Source organism: Phocoena sinus, chromosome 8 (assembly GCF_008692025.1).
Source record: "Phocoena sinus isolate mPhoSin1 chromosome 8, mPhoSin1.pri, whole genome shotgun sequence".
NCBI lineage: Eukaryota > Metazoa > Chordata > Mammalia > Artiodactyla > Phocoenidae > Phocoena > Phocoena sinus.
Window position 1 is genome coordinate 18,252,455 of NC_045770.1, and position 19,876 is coordinate 18,272,330.

Consider the following 19,876-nt stretch of genomic DNA (forward strand, 5'->3'; position numbering starts at 1 on the left):
GGTTCTGCCCTCCGTCCAGCTTCACTGGATGGTCTAGAAACTAGAGCTGCCGAGTTTGAGATCAGGGAAAGTATAGGTTCAGGTGATCCATACTGAATGCCTTGTAGTTGACCAGCCTTGAAACAACTCATCCCAGGTATTTTGGGGGGTCCTTTTCTTTCAGCCTTGTAGAATTCAGTCCCTAAGAGACAGGCACCCCAAGACAGGGAAAGAGATAAAGCTGGAATGAGAAAGGGAGAACCAGAGAAAGCCTCAAGCAAACATGGCAAACATGAAGCCATCATTCTTGGTGGTTCTGGCATTCCTTCCCTCTGAATGCTTGTTAGGTGGATGGAGTGATAGAGTTGGAATGCTCCTTAGCATGTCTTAAATCCTGATGTGTGGGAGAGGGGCCAGGATCTGAGACGCAAGATCAAAGACCACGCCCCGGCCTCTGCCTCCATCATGGTCCTGCTTTCTGGTGGATGTGCCGGGGGCCGGCTGCTGAGAGTTCCCAAAGGAGAAACATAAACTCAAGACTTAGCAGTTTCTGCTTTCAAACACCGAACCAGTGGGTGCTGGCTGTGGTGCCGACGTTCTTGCAGGGAGAGAGCTGGCTTCCAGCTTCACCAAGAGACCGTGAGCCCAGAATGATAGCAGGACCGTGTAGACCCTTCCAGCATCTTTCCAGGAGGTCACAGAACTGAGCACCCTCCTCCCCACCTCTGCATTGTGTTCATGGTCCTGACCCTCACACCTTGAATCCCACCTCCTATTCTTTCTTTTTCAGAACAGCCACTGTTTGGTCACTTCTTAATTCCTTGGGGCAGAGAGCATCATACATCTGAAACCACAGATAATTCCCCAACCTCATTTCCACCAGCAACGTCAGACCTCGTCTTCCACCCACCCAGCTGCTGACAAATGGTCAAGAAGAGAGTTTAGGGGCTTCATAGCATTTTATTACCCCACCTCCCCCATCTGATGGATGTTCAGGGAAGTGGCCAGAGGTGAAGTGAACAGAGAGATATTAGGGTTGGATAAACCTAATGCAGAGTTATCAGGCCCGTGTGGTAGAGAGCTGGTTTACCTTCCATCTCAAAACAAGGCTGAGGGAGTGAGCAGATTCCAAGGTGCCAATTCAGGGGAGCGCCGATGGGGAAACTGAGGCTTGATGCTTAGATAGAGTGAAGTCAGGGCATGCGTGGATTTCTCCTGATCTAAGATAGTGTGTTTTAAAGCCACAGTGGGCCTGTAGGAGAGTGGAGGATGTAAGAGCCTTAAGCACCAAGTTTTCAGGGGAAGGGTTAAGGCCCTGTCTCAGGATTGCTGAGAGACTTGGCATTGGAAACAGGCATGGAACTGTTTATGTGTTTTGAGAAGGTCCCTGGCATCCCCTGGGCCCTGAAATTCTCCCATCCCCAGCCTAACCAGCCTCATTACCCACCCCCTACTGGGCTGGACCCACTCAGGAATACTGCCAGATGGACCAGAGCATGACCAGGGTGACGCTGTAGGCCAGCACCGCCAGCAGGTAGATGCGGAAGAGCAGCCTGTCCAGCACGGAGCCCACGCGCAGCCACTCCCGGGCCACCTCTCGGCTCTCCTCCCGTTTTTCCAGGAAGTGCCGGATGGAGGTCAGCTCCTGCAGCAGCCCACGCACCGCCAGGGAGGCCTCCCGCGGCGGTGGGGGAGGGCTGCCACTGCCCCTCGGGGTCTTCTCCAAGTCCCGGGATCCCCCCAAATGGCTGCAGTGGTTTGCCACGTCTAGAAGAAGGGCAGAGCATTGGCAAAGGAGGGAGGCCCAGCAGCCTTGCTTGAACACTGACCTTTAGGTTTCTAAGGCCTCAGACATTTTTATTATTTATAATCTTAGACCAAAAAAGTATAGAGAATAACGTACGTATTTGTGTACCCACCATCCAACTTAAACAAATAAAGAAAGCCAGTACAGGGACTTCCCTGGTGGCGCAGTGGTTAAGAACCCGCCTGCCAACGCAGGGGACACAGGTTCGAGCCCTGGTCCGGAAGATCCCACATGCCACGGAGTAACTAAGCCCATGCACCACAACTACTGAGCCTGTGCTCTAGAGCCCACTAGCCACAACTACTGAACCCGCGCACCACAACTACTGAGCCCACGTGCCACAACTACTGAAGCCCGCACGCCTAGAGTCCATGCTCCACAGCAAGAGAAGCCACCGCAATAGAAGCCCGCGCACCACAACGAAGAGTAGCCCCCGCTCACCGCAACTAGAGAAAAGCCCGCGCACAGCAATGAAGACCCAACGCAGCCAAAAATAAATAAAGTATGGTTCATTAAAAAAAAAAAAAGAAAGCCAGTACAGTGGAAGATCCGTGTATACCTCTCCTTAGTCACATCCTCCGTTCCCTCCCCACATCACCAAGATCATGAATTTGATATTTATCCTTCCCATGCATTTTTTTAACCCATGGGCCTTCCCCAGCAATTTGATATCCATTATTTCATTTGAGCCTCCCAGCAGCCCCACAGAGAGGCAGAATAAGAGTAATTACCAACCACACTCTTCATATGAAGATGCTAAAGCTCAGAGAGGTTGTGACTAGCCCGTGGTGACACAGTTGGAGCATTATTTAAAGGGGAAGCCACCAAGGCCCAGGTATCTGGACTCCAAAGCCACTGCTCTGTCCACTACATCATATTGCCTCACTGCCCTCCTCTCCACGACTTCGAATCCTTCTAGACCAGAAAATACACCTTTGCATCACTACCTTCCCCAGGTGAGCAGTTGAATTAGGTATTAGGCTGTCGCGCGAGCTCACGATGAGATGGTCTTTGATTAACCAAATATCTTCTGTAAAAGGCCTGGCCCCAGCCAGGAAGAAGACGCAAGGAGGGGAGTGGAGTGGAGAGTTTAAAACACCAGCTTAGAGTCAGGTGGGCTTGGGTTCAAATTGTGGGTTCACCAGGTCCCGGCTCTGTGACTTAGGGCAAGCTATTTGGCTTCTCTATGCTTCTGTTTGCTGATTGAAAAATTAGAGTGAAGATCCTATTGAGTTGCCACGAGAATCACCTGTGACAATGCACGGACACTGCTTTGCAAACACCTGGTAAAGTGCTCAAGAAATAAACCAGCAAACCAAGCGCCACCACCACCAACAGCAAGGATGACAAATTCCTCAGGGGCATGAGGAATTTAGTGTCCCTCTGTACCCTGTCCCTCTGCCTTATAGGTGTTTGAAATTCTAATGGACCTGGTCTTTGGCTGTTTCTAATGAGAGAGTGTTAGGAACCCGGATGCAGTGCTGAACCACATGAGGCTAGCTGTCCCATAAGTGCCTGAGAGGCATCCATTTGACCCCCCCCCCCCGCCCCCGCCGCCTTGGGATCCATCTCAGGAGAGGCCACCCTCAGCCCAGAGGTCTCAGCTCCTGATCTGCTCAGCCTCTGGGACTCCTAATCCCTCTCTGTCCCCACCTGGGATGATGCGCAAATACAAAGGTGAGGAAAGGGTTTGATTGATGCCTTTGGCTGAAGTCCACCGTGGGTTCTCTGTGCAGGATGGTACACACTTCCCAGGGCCTGCCCAGGCTCTCTGGCCCAGCTAGCCCTCCAGAGAATCCCTCCCATGTCCCTGCATCCAGGCCAGAAGTTCCCTCTCTCACCTGAGCGGTCATCAGTCTTGGCAGCTTGGGAGGTGGCTGGGGGCCTCCGGGAAGTCGACTGTTCCCCTAGGCAGAGGAGCAGGGCGACTCTCTCCAGGACCAGGTGTCGCAGCCAGGCAGGCACCGGCTGCTGCAGGTTCTGCTTGTGTACCAGCCGCACGATGAGGATGGTCTCGGCCAAGCTGACCACCAGAAGAGCCATGCACACGACGAAGTAGACACCTGTGCACCCCGGGGTGGGGCGGGAGTGGGGGACACACACGGGAGGTAGGAGAGGGCCGGTTCCTCTGTTCCTCGGTCGCACTGAGCTCTTCCCCGGGAGCGGGCCTTACCAATGAGGGGTGTGCCGATGGCCGTGGCCGGCAGTGTGTCGGACACAATGATCAGGAAGACCGAGTAGCCCAGGAGGAGCGTGATCTTGAAGGAGACCCTCTCGCCACTGTCCGGGGGCAGGTAGAAGCCTACGATGTCCATGACCATGAGGAAAATACTGGGCAGCAGCAGGCTGACCACGTAGAATAGGGGCCGCCGGCGGATGACCACCTGGGACCAAGAGAGGAGCTCTGGGGGAGCCGGGAGCAGACGGGGCCTGCACCCAGGAACCACCACCCCATCCCAGACACCCCTGCTTCGTGGGGCTTGCAGCCTGGGTTGCTCGGAGAAGGAGATGGGCAGACCCCATATTCCGCCTCCAGATCCAGGCTTGCGGCTGTTCAGGAGAAGTAAAGGACGATTCAATTGCATTTCCCCACCTACTTCACTGAGGGAAGAGTGTGAGCTGGGAAAGGGCTATGCCTCCTTAAGTCTACCTGGGTGTGACTTTGTTCATTGTTCTACCCACATCCGCTTCGTGTCCGACTCACATAGAACTTCATCTCTGCGTAACAGTCGCTGCTTTCTATACTGAACTCCCGAAACTGGGTCAGCACCCCCAGCAGCTCCCACTCGCCCTGGTTCACGAAGATGCTCCTGTCCAGTTTCACCTTTTCCGGCAGGCGCCACAGGGAGAGGTTGATGTCCTGGACTGAGAGAGGAGAAATCAAGCAGCTTTGGAGTCTGAGCCAGGGGTGTGCCTGTGATGGTGGGACAACACCCACGTGGTGTGGCTCAAGCCTCAGCTCTTAATCTTCAGCCTCAGTTTTCTCAGCTATACAATGAGGTAATAGTGCACACTGTACCTGTCTGTGCAGTGGGGCTGTAACAAGAGAGACGAAGTCTTGGGTGGGAACACAGCAAAATGCAAAGAACCAGCGAACCATTTATTAGGAAGTTCTCTTCTCTCTCTCTGTTTCTGTTTCTGTCTTTGTCTCTGTCTCTCTCTGTCTTTCTCTCTCTGTCTATCTCTGTCTGTCTGTCTGTTTCTCTCTCTCTCTCTCTCTCTCTCTCTCACACACACACACACACACAGCCCTTCAAGCACCTTTCTAGGTTTCCTGTTAGAATTTTTCATTTAGACAATGAGCAGCTTTCCTCACCTTTGCCTTGATAGAGCTGCCTGTCTTTAAAGGTGAATTAGGAAAATAAGCACTTATTATTATACTCACTTGTAGAACAGCAGTTATACTGCTCTGTATCAATACTAGAGAAACAGATATACATATGCACAAAAGGACAGAAGTATGCACTGCCGCAAAATATTGGGGAAGATCTAAATGGCTACCGATCAGGAAAATGCTTAATAAGGTATCATGCAGTCCAAATCATAAGCTATTCTACAGCAGTCAAAATTTATGAGGAAGAGCTAAATCTGCAGTAACTTGGAAAAGTGTCCAAGACCTGTTGTTGAGTAAAAAGGCTCAGATACCAGTGTATAATAGAACATGAAATATTTTACATTTATGTAAGATAAAAACCTATAAGACAATTTCCAGGCACTTTCCATAGATGTGTACGTATGTGTATATATTCAAAGGATAGAGTAGGATCTGGAAGAACATATTATGTGAAGTTTGTACTGATAAAAATTGTTAAGTCTTGGTGTGTGGAGTTGTTGGTAAGAGTTTGGGACTGAGAGTAAAGGTCAAAGATCAAAGATTATTTGTAATTATGGCTTTCAAAAAAATTTTTTTTGCCGCGCTGCATGGCATGCAGGATCTCGTTCCCCGACCAGGAATCGAACCCCTGCAGTGGAAGGGCAGAATCTTAACCACTGGACCGCTAGGGAAGTCCCTGTAGTTATGGCTTTTGTTCAAGGGAGTTAGGTATTACCTTTGCCATTTACAGTTAATGCGATAAAATCAGGATAGAACTGGAGGATACCTTTTTGCAGTAGGGCAATTCTCACTACACCAGACCATACTGGGCACCTAACGTTTGTCCGCTCAATAAAAGTTTACCGAGCGTCTTCCTTTGGGCCGGCACTGCCCTGGGGATCTAATGGTGGATAGAAATCATGTCGCTGCCCTCTCTAAGTTTCTATCTGGAGGAGTAGACATTGAACCAATCCTTACAAGTGACTAGAAGTGGGGAGAACAGGAGACTAAGAAGTTGAGTGCTGGGGGTGCCTCGTCTGGGGGATGAGAGGGGGTTTCCCTGGGGCACGGGCGGGGACACTGTGATTAGGAGGACCGTAGAGGAGTTGGCCCAGCTGTGGGGGGGGCAGTGGGGCAGAAAGGGGAAAGGGGGAGGGAGGGGAGGGACACGCTGGCCTAGGAGAGGAAGCAGCATGTGAGTAAAGGAAAGAACAAGGGGCTCTGGGGCCCAGGAAGGCAGGCAGCTGGGCTGGGGAGCGCACACCAGGTGAGGTCGGAGGGGTGGCCACACTTTGCAGGGGCCTCTCGGCCAGGTAAGAGATTTGGATTGTGTCTCAGGGAAGCAGACAGTGACATGATCAGATCTGCATTTTAATGAGATCTCCCTGGCTGCTGTGAGGAGCATGAATGGCGGGGGAGGGAGGAAGAATGAATGGGTGGGGACAGCTAGGAGGCTACTGCAACAACCTGGGCAGGAGATGAGGGTTGCTTGCACTGGAGGGAGGGTCCGTCAGTGGAGAAGTGGCTGGATTTGAAAGACATTTCGTGCCAGATCCTACCTGTGATATTGGGAAAGAATTGTCCCTGAGCATCTTGCCGTCAGTTTACACTGTCTCATTCAATCCTTATGACAACTGAGGGAGGCAGCAAGGGCAACAATGGTAGTGCCATTTGGAAGATAAGGAAACAGAGGCTCAGCAACATTAAAAAACAAGGGGTGATCAAGTTGGAGGAGGGAGACTGCATCCTAGGGTGTGCTCCTCAAGCGGGCACCCCGGGCGCCCCCAACATGTGCTCCCGCCTCCCGAAGCCCACAGACTCACTGGTGTGCAGCCAGCTGGTGAAGGTCAGCGAGCAGTTCTGTACATCAAAGGGGAAGTTGTAGATGTCGAGGCTACAGGCGGTCACCACCTGGAGGGGCTTGTAGTTCTGGACCTCTCCATGATGCCGGACATACACGTACGGGATATTTGGAGACTTCCCCACGTCCACACTGGCCAGGGAAGAGGGGTCGGTTTGGGACTCAAGAAGTAGGTGAAGCCGTGGGAGTCTGAAGGTCTCTGAGCTACTCGGCAGGGAGGGTCTAGGCAGCAAGACATCCTGGCAGTTTTGTCTGGCCTCCATTTTTCCAAGCTTCTTATCTATCTTAGGCTTCCTCACCTGCCATTGCCAAGGCCACTTTCCAAGCAGTAAAGGGCATTTCTCATTTATTCCCCTGGCAACCTCACCACAAAAGGCAGGCCAGGAGTCCATGGACCCCCAAGCCACGGGCTGTAAGGAGAATGCCCAGCTGTCCCCATGCGCCCCCCACCCGGGCTGGGCAGACCTCAGCCCCCAGGATCACCAGCCCGATGGTGATGGGCAGGCTTGGTGGGAGAGCAGGACCTTGGGTTCCATCCCTAGAAGTCCTGTGAAATGAAAACCATCATTTCCGGGGTGGGGCAGTGGGGAAGGAACTGGCAAAATCAGTGAGAAGAATTGGAACGAAACAGCAAAGTCCTGCAAACTTCATCCCGTTCTATCAGGCCACCATGGGCCGGGCTCTCCCAAGTGACCACTGTGGCTGAGCCTCACATCCTGAGCCTGCAGAGCCTTCTGTGACATCAGGTTGAGAGATGAGAAGTCAAGACCAAGGCTACGTCACTGTTTAAGCTGGAGATCCAGCCAGAAACTGGGGCTCCCCAATCCCTCCAGCCTGAGCTATGCAAGGCCGGGGCTCTGAGTCAGCTGCCTCCCCAAATAACAAGGTGAATGGCACCCCCTGGAACTGGGTGATGCGGGGGGTACTGGGTGGAGGGCAACTGGCCCCCACCACCTTCTCCTTCTGTGTATCTCCCCCCTCATTAGACTATTGTGATTCAGTGTGGATTCATTCACTGGCCTCCCTTCCCGGGGAAGGGGGCCCTTGGACCAAGAAGTGCAGAGTTTCTACATCAGACATAGAAAAAGAGGAGTTTTCTAAAAAGAAAGGAAAGGGAGAAGAAAGACAAAGGGGAATTGGGGCCCGATTCAACTTTACCTATGGTTCGGCAGGTCTAGTGGGGCATCTCAAATGCAACAGCAGTGATCCTGTCTCCCGCCCCCTGGCTGCCCAGTATCTGGTGACAGTACTCACAACTCATTGATGAGGATGTCTGGGACCCAGATGCTGTCCGTGGGGATGGACAACTTGGTGATGTTGTCAAAGTCCTCAGGGTTCCACTGGAGAAACTCATCAGTCCAGTACTAGGGGAGGGACAGGAACGGTCACAGGCTACCCCGTCCGTATCAGGCCGAGTCGTCCACAACTCAGGCCAACTTCACCACTTGGAGCCCAGGTAACAGGTGGGCATCTTCTTGGGAGAATCTGGGTGTCAGTGGCACCCAGACCACTCAGCGGTACCCAGATGTCCCCCCACCTCTGTACTTACACATCCCTACATGTGAATACAACACAGACAGATGCAGCCTCTCCCTGGGAAGGTATTCAATAATTTCTAATGTTACAAACCCCCTAGCCACCAACTGAGGGATCTTAGACAAATTGCTTCTTGGGTCTTGATCGGCACATATGTAAACAGGGATAATAGCATGCACCTCATAGGGTAGAGATGGTTATTACTAAATTTTGATCAATGCCTCCTCCGCTATCCTGCCAGAACGACTGATCTAAAACGTAAATTTCGTCACGTCACTCCTTTGCTTAAAAGTCTTCAGTGGAGCTCCACTGCCATTAGGATCATGGACAACAAAGGCCCACCCGATCGGGCCTCCACCTATCTCTCCAGCCTCATTTTTCTTGCCATGGCTCTCTGTGGAGTCTACACTCCAGCCACATGGAATTAAACATGGTCAAAACCTCTGCATCACTGCGTATCCCGCTCCCCGCATGCGGCAGTCCTGCCTTCTTTATCGAGGTGAGTCTTACTCATCCTTCCAGATGTAACCAAGCAATCTGTCTGTTTCCTTCTCCAGGAGCCCCCATGACCCCCACTCCCCAGGACGAGTTTAGTGCCTCTTCTTTGCTCTCACAATTGGCATCTTTTCTTTGCCGCATAGGAGCGGCTATCTTGCTGTGTTGCATTGTCTGTTCACGTGTCTGTGGCCTCCACTAGTCTATGAGCTCATTGTGGGCAGGACCTGAGTCTAATTTGGTGCCTTAGCGCAGCTGCTGGTACATAGTAGATTGGCATCTCCTACTGCTGGAGCAGACAAGTGACCCTGGAGGTCCAGAGGTGGGAATTAAGCCAGATGTCCCGGGAAAGGGGCCCCAGAATGCCTGTTCTGGCTTGGGTCCCTCTCTTGAAGCAGGTGTGCTGTGTATTAAGAGATCTTGCTAAGGCAGAAAGGGAGCAGGATGTCAGGAATCAGCATTCTGACTTCTCCCTCCACCCCACTCCCTGTCCCATGAGGAGCGGGAGGGATTTAACAGAGACCCACATACACCAGGTGTGTCCTCAGAGCCTCTCTCGGGTTTGACTTCTAGGAACTGTCCCCCACCTCCTGCTGTCCTCTCTTCAGCCACTTTGGTGTCCCCTCCTGCTCTGATGTCTTCCCCACAGCTTCAGGGGCTGCCAGAGCAGGACCAGCCTGTGGACGGCAGCCCGCACTGTCTCCTGCCCTCCCCAGCCAGCTCCAAGCCAGAAATGTTGCCAAGGCCTCGCAGCCCTCCACACACCAGTGCCTGAGCGATGCCCTTCAGAAGCTGGAAGAGGGGCAAATGGCCGGGGATGGGGAGACTAACTGGATGGAATCATCCTGTTTCAATCACCCAATTTGGTTGTCGTCCAATTTGGCTTTAATAGAAGGAAGAACTTTCTAGCAATTAGAGCTGTTTGAAAGCAAAGTGACTGCCTTCTGAGCTACCAGTCACTGAGGTGTTTGAGCAACAGAGGTGGGAAAAGCACATGTTTGTGAGGCTGTGAAAAACTTCAGAAACCAGGGTGTGGAGGATTCGTCCTCCACCAATCTTTTTTTTTTTTTTTTGCGGTACACGGGCCTCTCACCTCTGTGGCCTCTCCCGTTGCGGAGCACAGGCTCCGGACGCGCAGGCTCAGAGGCCATGGCTCACGGGCCCAGCCGCTCCGCGGCATGTGGGATCTTCCCGGACCGGGGCACGAACCCGCATCCCCTGCATCAGCAGGCGGACTCTCAACCACTGTGCCACCAGGGAAGCCCCACCAATCTTTAAGCCGCCTTAAGCCGCCTTAAGCCACCTTAAGTCCTGAGGTTAGAGGGATCCAGATCCAGGAGATCCTGGATCTCGTGAGTAGGCCTCCCACCTCTTCCCTCCCCTCCCCGCCCCTCCCCAAGGCCTCTGAGATCCTGACTCCTTTGAGACGTAGGAGCCCCAGTCCGAGGAAATGGGGGTGGGGGAGGGGCAGGGGCTGGTCAGCTCACCTGCCGGTACCAGATGTACGTGGTCAGCACCTGATTCTTCTCATCCTGTGGAGAGAATGGGAGCTCAGCGTAGGTGGCCCCGTGGGCTGCAGGCCCCTTGCGCACACCAACCCCAGCAGGAGCTGCTGCTCTGTGTCTCTGTTCACTTGGGAAGTGAGAGTGAGGAAATGAGGTGGAGGAAAAGGGGTGAGCCAGGAAGAGTTGGTCTTTTACTAGGACACACCTAGAAAGAAGTCCAGTGATTTCTTTTTTAACATCGTGTGTGTGTGTGTGTGTGTGTGTGTGTGTGTGTCTTCTATTATCTTCTATTCTGTTGTGTGTATTTTACATATACATTTATAACACAATAGAAGATAATGATAGAAGACATATAAGAGCATCGTATAGATGTATATCCGTACATTTATATGTGTGTATCTATCTCCTACTCTAGCATGGAGTCAAGCTGTACAAAACCACACAGGATGAAAAATCCATCACTATCCCTCCCTTCGATCCAATTCCCAATTTCCCTTCCTGAAACGGCCAACTGACTCTAGTAGAGACAGCCAGAGAAGTCCATTCCACCCATCCTACCCCAGTGCAGTGCCCTTGCAATTGCCCTCTCATTTATCTCTGCCCAATGTCCGACCTCCTCGGCCGGGCAGTGCACCCCACCCTACTTCAGTAATTGATTAATTGATTTATTTAGGATTAATTCTTCAACAACAATTTAGTAACACCCGCCATGTACCAAGGACGTGTGTAAGACAGCAAGGGTGTGGAGACGAATAGGACGGTCTGAACCCTCACACAGCTCACACGGGTAGGTACGATTGTGAAAACCACATGCGCTGAGTGACCCGCTGGCTGTAGGGTACAGGAGAGGCAGCCATGAAGGTGACCCCAGTTTTCTGGTTTGGGCAGCTGTCCTGAGCCGTGGTGCCAGAGCACAGGTACTGTGGGCGCTTCAATGCCCACCATGTTGCCTGGGGGTGACTTGGTCTCACATGGTCTCCCACCCAGAAGGTCCACCTCTGAGCCGGGCAGTGGGGACAGGCGCTCACCACGCTGAGGATGGCGTAGACGATGACATCAATGGACACCGTGGTCGGCGTCCTCCAGTCCCGCACAGGCCGCACACCCTTCTTGTAGTTGGCCAGGAGGTGATCTGACAGCCGCAGCAGAGCTGGCCTGGAGGCATTCTGGGCCTGGGGGCCCCGCCTGTGCTTGGCTGGGAAGGAGAACAGTTCAAATCAGACAACAGAGCCTGAGTCTCCCCCAGTTCTCTGGCCCTGGTTTGAAAACTATTAAAAGGAAAGTGTCCCCACCCTTCCCAGATACTCCCATAGACTGAAATTCCCATCACTAGAGCATGCCCAAATACAAAGATATTGTCTCCTAAGGGTAGCCTAGGCGCCCATTTACATGAGAAGGGAAGCTGGGCTGTGAAAGCAGGTGCCACAAAACAGGTGAGGTCTCAAGTAGGCCAAGGGCTGAGAAGGATTGAGAGAAGCTGCCTGCCCAGAGGAGGTGGGCCCATGGGGCCCTGCATGAGGGGCTTTGGGAGATAAAGGGGAGCTGGCCCTCGGGTGTGATACTGGAAAGTGTGTCCCCAAGTGCACAATTTCTAAGCCCAATGGTCTGCCGAGGGTCAGTCTCAGCCAAGGTCACATCTCAGCGTCTGCATAGCACATTGTCCCCTTGACCCCAGCCTGCAACTGGTAAGGAGAAAAGGGTGGGCATCCAGTGAATATGGACATTCCTTCTCCCTCCTGCAAAATCTACTCAGAGGAGATCCCTGCCCCCTCTCCACACTCACAGCAACTCCTGGGGAGGGTTTGCCAGGCCTCCTTCTAGGGTAGCCTTATGGGCAGGTTTGATGGGGTTAGGAAGAGGGCTGGGCTGAGGTGTGGATGAAGTGAGGAGAAACCAAACGGTCCCCAGAGCAGGAGGCCTGCAAAGATAAAACAGTGAAACCCCAACCCCTAGGCCCTAGCCCCGCTCTCTGGGGATTTCACGAGCACCACAGTTGTCCGACTGGGAAACAGTAGAAGCACCTCCTGAAAGGTGCCAGAAATATGAAGGTGAAAGACGGGGTCGGGGAGGGGAACAACTTGGAGGACCAGGGCACAGGCTGCAAGGCCGTGAGGGGCTGGCAGAGGGAGACCGGGGTCTTTCACAGACCAGGGGCCAGCAGGCCCGGCTTTCTCTCGACAAGGCTGCTTCTTCTCCCATCTCATCTATCATGTGTGGACCTCTAGAGCAAGTTGGTCCCGCAGAGCCCCCTTCCCGCCCCTCACCCACCTGCCCCTGATAAACTTTCAGCTTCCCTCAGAAAGGCAGAGAAGAGCAGAGAGAGAGGAAGACAAGAGGACATTTATTGAGTGTCTCCTTTGAAAAACTATCAACGGACGTATTGTTCATTTCAGTCTCAGGAGAGCCCACTGGAGTGAGTGTCATGACACCCCATTTATAGATAAAGAAGGTAAGGCTCAGAAGCCTTGGTGAGGCTCCGCAAGGCTCAGAAAGATGAGTGCCATGCCCTGCAAGGGAAGTAACTGAAATTCAAACCCAGGTCCCTGTGTGTCTTCACTGCACGACAGCTCAGATCCTACTGTCTGGGACTCTGATCACTTTGGACAGAACAAGTCTGGGTCCTGCAGGCCTCAGAGCAAAGGACCGATGCTGGGAGGGATAGAGCTTCTCTTCAGCCAAGGAAACTCCAGACCACAGCCCTAACTTGCAGCCCAGGCCTACTCATCCTGGGCTGAGTTTCCCCAAACGACAGCTCATGGGAGGAAAACCATTGTGCCCAGAAGCCCTTCAGATCCGTCCAATTAAGCACATCCTAACTGTGCCCCAGCCCCAGCTTCAACCCTGCTCTGGATGGAGAGAAAACCTTCCCAAGTGGGGAACAAATATTGTCTGCAGCAAAAGGAAATGGACCCTTTTGTGACCAAAACGCCCTGTGTCCCCAGGAGGCGGAAAGGGATGGGTGGGGGAATGCAGAGAGAAGTTTGGTGCTATTAGAGGTTAGCCCTGGAAGGAACTTTAGAGAACCCATGCAACGAAAGCAGTGAAGCTGGGGAAACATGGTGACATTCATTCTGGTCTCCACTCTACTGCTAAGGAGCTGTGTGACCCTGAGTGAATTACTCCCCGTCTCTGGTCCACAGCATTCCCATTTATAACAAGAAAGGGTGGACCAAATGAGCTCAAAGTTCCCTTGCAGCTGCCCTTCGATGAGTTTGGGGGCAGGGCAAAAAGAGAGGAGCCCCTGTCCCATGCCCATCTAAGCATTTCCCACACAGCTCAGGGCCCCTCTCTGCAAGCCCTGCTCTCACCCGACATTCAACATCCCCAATTTCTAGCTGGATCCCAGTGTGTTAAAATCCTTTCATGCTCATATGTAGTAAGATCCCCAACTTGCTTGTAGCCCCACCCACTCCAAAACCCTCTTTCCCTCAACTTTTGGAGGGGCCAAGCATCCCCTCTCCCACCTCTGTAGCTGCCAGCCAGGTCCTGCGTGCTTCCCCACGGTCTCCTTACCTTCTCCCTGGGCCAGGAGCGTGGGCAGAAGCAAGGCAAGCAGCGCCTGCGGCACCCACAGCAGCATGGCGAGCTTCTCGCGGTGTCGGACGCCTCGAGTGGCCTTCAGGGTGAGCCCTGCTGAGGACCAGCCTGCCTGCGCTCTGCCAGCCTCATGTCCCAGCCAGCCTGCCTCTCCCAGCTGGCTGCTCACTGCAACTTCGGAGGCTGCAGCCTCGCACTGCCCCGGCCACCAGGGCTGGGAAGCCGCCAAGTTTTCCTGCAATCAGTCCTTCAGCTGGATCAGGTTTCAGGGCGGGGAAGGAAGAAGAGGGAGCCAGTGAGAGGGGAGCCCACCAGGTTGATGTCATGCGGCCAGAGCTCAGTCCACCCATTCAGCCAGGTGGCCTGGCCAAGTTCCCCAAGGAGCAACTTGGTGTCGGGGGGCTTCAGGAGCTCCTGGAGCAAGGGTACAGCCTGTCCACTGGGGGGGGTGCTTTAGGCTGCTGCCTTCATTTATGCCCGTCAGCAGCATCGGGCTGGGGCAGGGTGGGGTGGGGTCCGAGAAGCAGGAGGACCGTGCTTTAACTCCACAGGTGACACAGTGCCCCTACCTAAGCGGGTGACTGGGCATTATCATTAAAGAGCAAATACACATTTAACTGCTCCCCTGCCACACGCGCACACACAAGGACACAGAATGTCCCATTCTGTATCCTTGGGGCTCCCTGTGGGTAAACATGAGGCACCCCCCGCCCCGCTGTAATTTGCTCCAAGCCCAGGCCAATGTGGCCTGGGGCCCATTCCTTCCACTGAGCCAAACCCTCCAGAGACAGCAAGCCAGGAAGGAGCCTCAGACACTGAACTTGATCTAAAAGGGGCAGCACCGAAGCTGGAGGAGAAAAAGGGACAAGAGGAAGCTGAAAAGAAACAGAAGGTAAACTATAGAAAGGGGGGGTCTGGAGAAGGAGAATGGGGAGAAGTAAAAAAGTAAAAAGAAAGCTTCCCTGGTGGCGCAGTGGTTGAGAGTCCGCCTGCCGATGCAGGGGACACGGGTTCGTGCCCCGGTCCGGGAAGATCCCACATGCCGCGGAGCGGCTGGGCCCGTGAGCCATGGCCGCTGAGCCTGCGCGTCCAGAGCCTGTGCTCCGCAATGGGAGAGGCCACAACAGTGAGAGGCCCGTGTACGGCAGAAAAAAAAAAAAGTAAAAAGAAGTAGAAAAAGAAGACGAGAAGAGAAAGAAAAATTGGTAGGAAACTGAGAAGGAAGAGGAAAATAGAAGTAAAAGGCAAGGAAGGAGGGGGACAAATAGAGGAAAAGAAGGAGGAAAAGAGGAGAAGAAAGAGGAGGGGAAAGGGTGAAGCAGAGGCAGCAGGAAGGGGCTGAGCGGTGAGCCCCAGGTGGCCTGAATGTGGCTGATCCTCCTCGAATGGGACTCTGGGCAATGGGCTCTCCATACTGCGGTGGACCATCTCGGGGACAGTAAGGAAGCCTGGAGACCCTGTGCCACGGACCCCAAGCTTTCATTTCTGCAGTGAGCTCCTGGAACCCTCTGGGACTGCCCGATTGTGTTAGGGAAGGAAGAGGATGTCTTCTGCCCAGCGTGTGCATTAGAGAATTAGCTTCTTAGGTGACAGAATTAGAGCGAGTCGGGCAGGCCATGGCCTCCGATGGAGATGTATTACCTGTGTGTCTCTCTGATGGAGCAGCAATCAAATTTCCCTTGCAGAAATTAACGGACTCGATGACACAACAGACGAGGGGAGTTGGAGCCGTGGCCAGTGGCAGGGTGTAAATTGCCTCCGATGAAACTGTGGAGTCACTTCTGCCCCTTTAAAACAAGACAAGAATTAGTGTGAGGCCTTGATGAACTCTCCTTGGCCAGCGGGGATGAGGGAAAAGCAGAGGCCTGGCTAATTTGATTCCTGAGCTCTGCCTGCAGACGGCCAGGCTCCTCCCAGGGAGGCAGACGCACAGATGGCAGCCATCCAGTGTGGGTAATGAAAAGCTCGGAGGCTGTAGGGTCTGCGGGCCTTCCTCTGTGTCCGGACGCTCCCAGAACCATGGGAAGGAGGACTGTGTTCACATGTGTGCCTGGAGCTTTCCACCCATTCATAATGCTGTCCCATGACACAGTCCTTTAACCACTTCTCTTGCTCCCATTTTCCAGGTTAAAACACAGAGCCCAGAGAGCCTCCAGGACTTGCCTCAGTTCCCAAAGCTACTTATGGATGGAGCTGAGATCCTCCAGACGCGTGGTTCCAGCCCTTCCCATTACAGCTGTGTGCCTCCCATCTCCTCCAGTAGATTTTTACTGGTCTGTAAAACGTTTACCACCAAAGAACCTGATCTTTTTAAAACCTATAAGCCTATAAAAATTCTGCAGCCTGTAGTAACATCTGGCCCCACTAGAGGCCCGCTGGTTGGAGAAGGGCTGGGGGAAGCATATGGTTTCTCATTATGGTGCTAAATGGGAGATAGAGCTTTATCCTTCCCCAACCCCTTGAGGAGAGGGATTCACGAAGCCCATTGGTTGGACACCCAGGCTTGGTTCTCGCTCACGGAGCCCCTGTGAGACCCACCTCTCTTTGCTCTGGGGGTGGCATGGGGACAGCCTTTCTACCACCTAGTTCCAGGGACCTGACACATCCTGGCCTGGAGGTTGAACAACTTAGGTGTTGTCTATTCATGGAGAGGGTGGAAACCAGGAGGATCAGTTTCCCTAGTTCCCCTGCCCAAAGAGGCAGCAGTGGCCTTTATAGGAAGGAGAGAAGAGGAACAGTGTCTTCAGACATTGAAGGGTCTCTTCTCTCTGGGTTTTTCTTTCCTTGATGTCCCATCAGGTCTCATCACGACCTGTTCTCTAATAAGGCACCGGTCCTTGGAATGGCCTGGTGCCACATGGCTCCACCAACAGTACCTGCTATTTACCAAGCATACTATGTGCCGGGCACTGTGCTAAGCTCTTTACCATATTTAATCCTTACTTCCTATGGAGAAGATATTATTCCCATATTGCCGGTGAGGAAATTGAGGCACAGAGAAGTTAAGCAACCTTACATAGCCGATAAGTGGAGAACATGGTATTAAGTCTTATAGACTCGGAAGCCTGGGCTTTTAACCACCTGATTGCACCGAATCCCAGAGCATCTCTGGATTTAGACCCAGGCCGATTGGACCCTGGCTCCCATCCCGGGAATGCATGGGGGTCCACATTCTTGCCTTGACTGGTTTTGTTGAAAGGGTAGGCTCACAAGCCTGCTAATTAAAGATATTTTTATTGAGGTGTGTCATAAGTAGAATATATGATAACTTAATGGACTGTTAAGTGTACTATTTCCCCCACTACAAAATGGATGCAGAAACACCGCACTCCACCATCCTCGTCCCAGCAAAGCTCTGTAAATGTCAGGTATGGGCTGCACAGTAAATGTGGAACTGGTGAACTCTGTAGCCCCTCCTCATGGTATGGACGTGATGCTAGAGTTTTTGGAGTCTGATATTACTCTGTAGAGTCTGGGTGCATGAGGTGGGGCTTCATTAGAAGGATGGGGTTATTTCTTGTCTTGACACCTGAGGAAAAGGCTTTTTTTCCTAGCCCTCTAACCAGACAGGGTGGAGATTCTGAAGTAAGTGATACATTGGGGCTTTTTCTCTCAATATTGACCCCCAAAGGTCAAGATGACCAAGGTTTGTTCCTAGGAGGTGGCTGCTTATATTGCCACCTTCCACACGCAGACAGGCAAGAAGTAGGAATGAAGACACCCAGGCAAGGGGCCTGTGAAGTTATGCTGTTCTTTTTGGGACTCTGTGAAGCTATTTTGGGACCCTAGGTCGAGGAGGAATGAGTGCCCTGTGCCCTACAAGATGGACTGTCTCAGTCTTCATGTATCCCTTTGCTTACTTCCCTCATCTCTTCCCTTAATATGTACTCAATACTGAATGCCCCACCTTCATCCTCCATGCTAAGGGGAGGAGAAGGAAGGGGAATTTACTACTGATTAGGCCAGTGTGGTGGCAGCAGCAACGGTCTGAGAGAAAAGCACTGAGAACAGTGAAACCCAAGGGACCACGATGGGCTGCTTGGTCCCACTGCCTCACCTGCCTGGCCATCTTCCTGCTGCTAAACTTCAGAGATCAGGGACTTGTTTTCACAAGGGAGCTGGTAATCCTTCACACAATCCATGGTGGTGGTGGTGGGGTCATGGGTGTGAGAAACAGCAGAACAGGCAGGGTCCTTCTGGCAAAGAAGGTTGGAGGTCTCACTCAAGTCCTAGCAAAGATCCAAGAAGGGGGTATTCCAGCCTCTTGAATATGTCTCCTTCCTAAAGATGAAACTTTCCCCTTCCCTTTTCCCTAAATTTCCATCAAGTTCTAGCTTCTTCAGCTCCTTGAGATGGAATCTCTTCTTCTGTGCCCCCCAAAACAGAGAAACTTCTCCAAGGTAGAAGGTCCTGGAAAGTGCATCTAGAATTAGCAAGCTAGTAACAAAGGCCAGGCCTTAATGGGGCTGGTTATGGGTCAGTCCATCTGGTCATCCAAGGTCTAGACCTGGGAACAGAAGGTCATTTGGCTTAAATTTCTCTCACTCAAAAGAATTACTAAATTCCAGGGAGGAAGGGACTAGAGAAGACACCTTATTCCTAGTGAGTGGCCATTAGTCCATCTGGACACCCCAGAGCTGGGCCTAGGGATGGAGATGTTTTGGCTTAAATTTCTCTCTTACTTGAATTCTAATTCCTATCAAGGAAGGAACTGGAGTGGCCTTTTTATCCATCCTCTTGTTTCCGGGAAGATTAGAGTCTTAATATATTGTTATTAGTATTTTCTGAGAAATGATCTTCTTTTTTTAACATCTTTATTGGAGTATAATTGCTTTACATTGTTGTGTTAGTTTCTGCTGTATAACAGAGTGAATCAGCTATACTTACACTTATATCCCCATATCCCCTCCCTCTGGCGTCTCCCTCTCACCCTCCCTATCCCACCCCTCTGGGTGGTCACAAAGCACCGAGCTGATCTCCCTTTGCTATGCGGCTGCTTCCCACTAGCTATCTGTTTTACATTTGGTAGTGTATATATGTCCATGCCACTCTCTCACTTAGTCCCAGCTTACCCTTCCCCCTCCCTGGGTCCTTAAGTCCATTCTCTACGACTGTGTCTTTATTCCTGTCCCGCCCCTACCTTCTTCAGAACCTTTTTTTTTTTTTTTTTTTTTAGATTCCATTATATGTATTAGCATACGGTATTTGTTTTTCTCTTTCTGACTTACTTCACTCTGTATGACAGATTCTAGGTCCATCCACCTCACTACAAATAACTCAATTTCATTTCTTTTAATGGCTGAGTAATATTCCATTATATATATGTGCCACATCTTCTTTATCCATTCATCTGTCTATGGAAACTTAGGTTGCTTCCATGTCCTGGGTATTGTAAACAATGCTGCAATGAATGTTGTGGTACATGACTCTTTCTGAATTATGGTTTACTCAGGGTCTATGCCCAGGAGTGGGATTGCTGGGTCATATGGTAGTTCTATTTATAGTTTTTTAAGGAACCTCCATACTGTTCTCCATAGTGGCTGTATCAATTTACATTCCCACCAACAATGCAACAGGGTTCCCTTTTCTCCAGACCCTCTCCAGCATTTATTGTTTGTAGATTTTTTGATGATGGCCATTCTGCCTGGCCTGAGGTGATACCTCATGGTAGCTTTGATTTGCATTTCTCTAGTGATTAGTGATGTTGAGCATCCTTTCACATGTTTGTTGGCCATTTGTATATCTTCTTTGGAGAAATGTCTATTTAGGTCTTCTGCCCATTTTTGGATTGGGTTTTTGTTTTTTTGATATTGAGCTGCATGAGCTGCTTGTATATTTTGGAG

General features: G+C 51.9%; 1 protein-coding gene across 1 annotated transcript; it reads right to left on the reverse strand.

Annotated features, from left to right (window-relative positions):
- Positions 1-1,447: 1,447 nt before the first annotated feature.
- On the reverse strand, positions 1,448-14,079 carry HTR3A (5-hydroxytryptamine receptor 3A). The gene is made up of 9 exons (XM_032641016.1): positions 14,010-14,079; positions 11,525-11,691; positions 10,479-10,523; positions 8,215-8,324; positions 6,923-7,092; positions 4,491-4,651; positions 3,960-4,170; positions 3,628-3,849; positions 1,448-1,746 (listed from the first exon to the last, which is right to left on the reverse strand). Exons 1-9 carry the CDS (start codon positions 14,074-14,076, stop codon positions 1,448-1,450), a joined length of 1,452 nt encoding a protein of 483 aa, XP_032496907.1. The 5' UTR covers positions 14,077-14,079.
- Between the last annotated feature and the right edge of the window lie 5,797 nt (positions 14,080-19,876).

Coding starts and splice junctions, on each gene's coding strand:
- HTR3A (XM_032641016.1), bottom strand. CDS start 14,076: ATGCTGCTGTGGGTGCCGCAGGCGCTGCTTGCCTTGCTTCTGCCCACG. Junction 11,692..14,009: donor GCTCCTGGCCCAGGGAGAAG/GTAAGGAGACCG, acceptor TCTCCTTCCCAG/CCAAGCACAGGCGGGGCCCC. Junction 4,171..4,490: donor ACGCAGAGATGAAGTTCTAT/GTGAGTCGGACA, acceptor TCTTGGTCCCAG/GTGGTCATCCGCCGGCGGCC.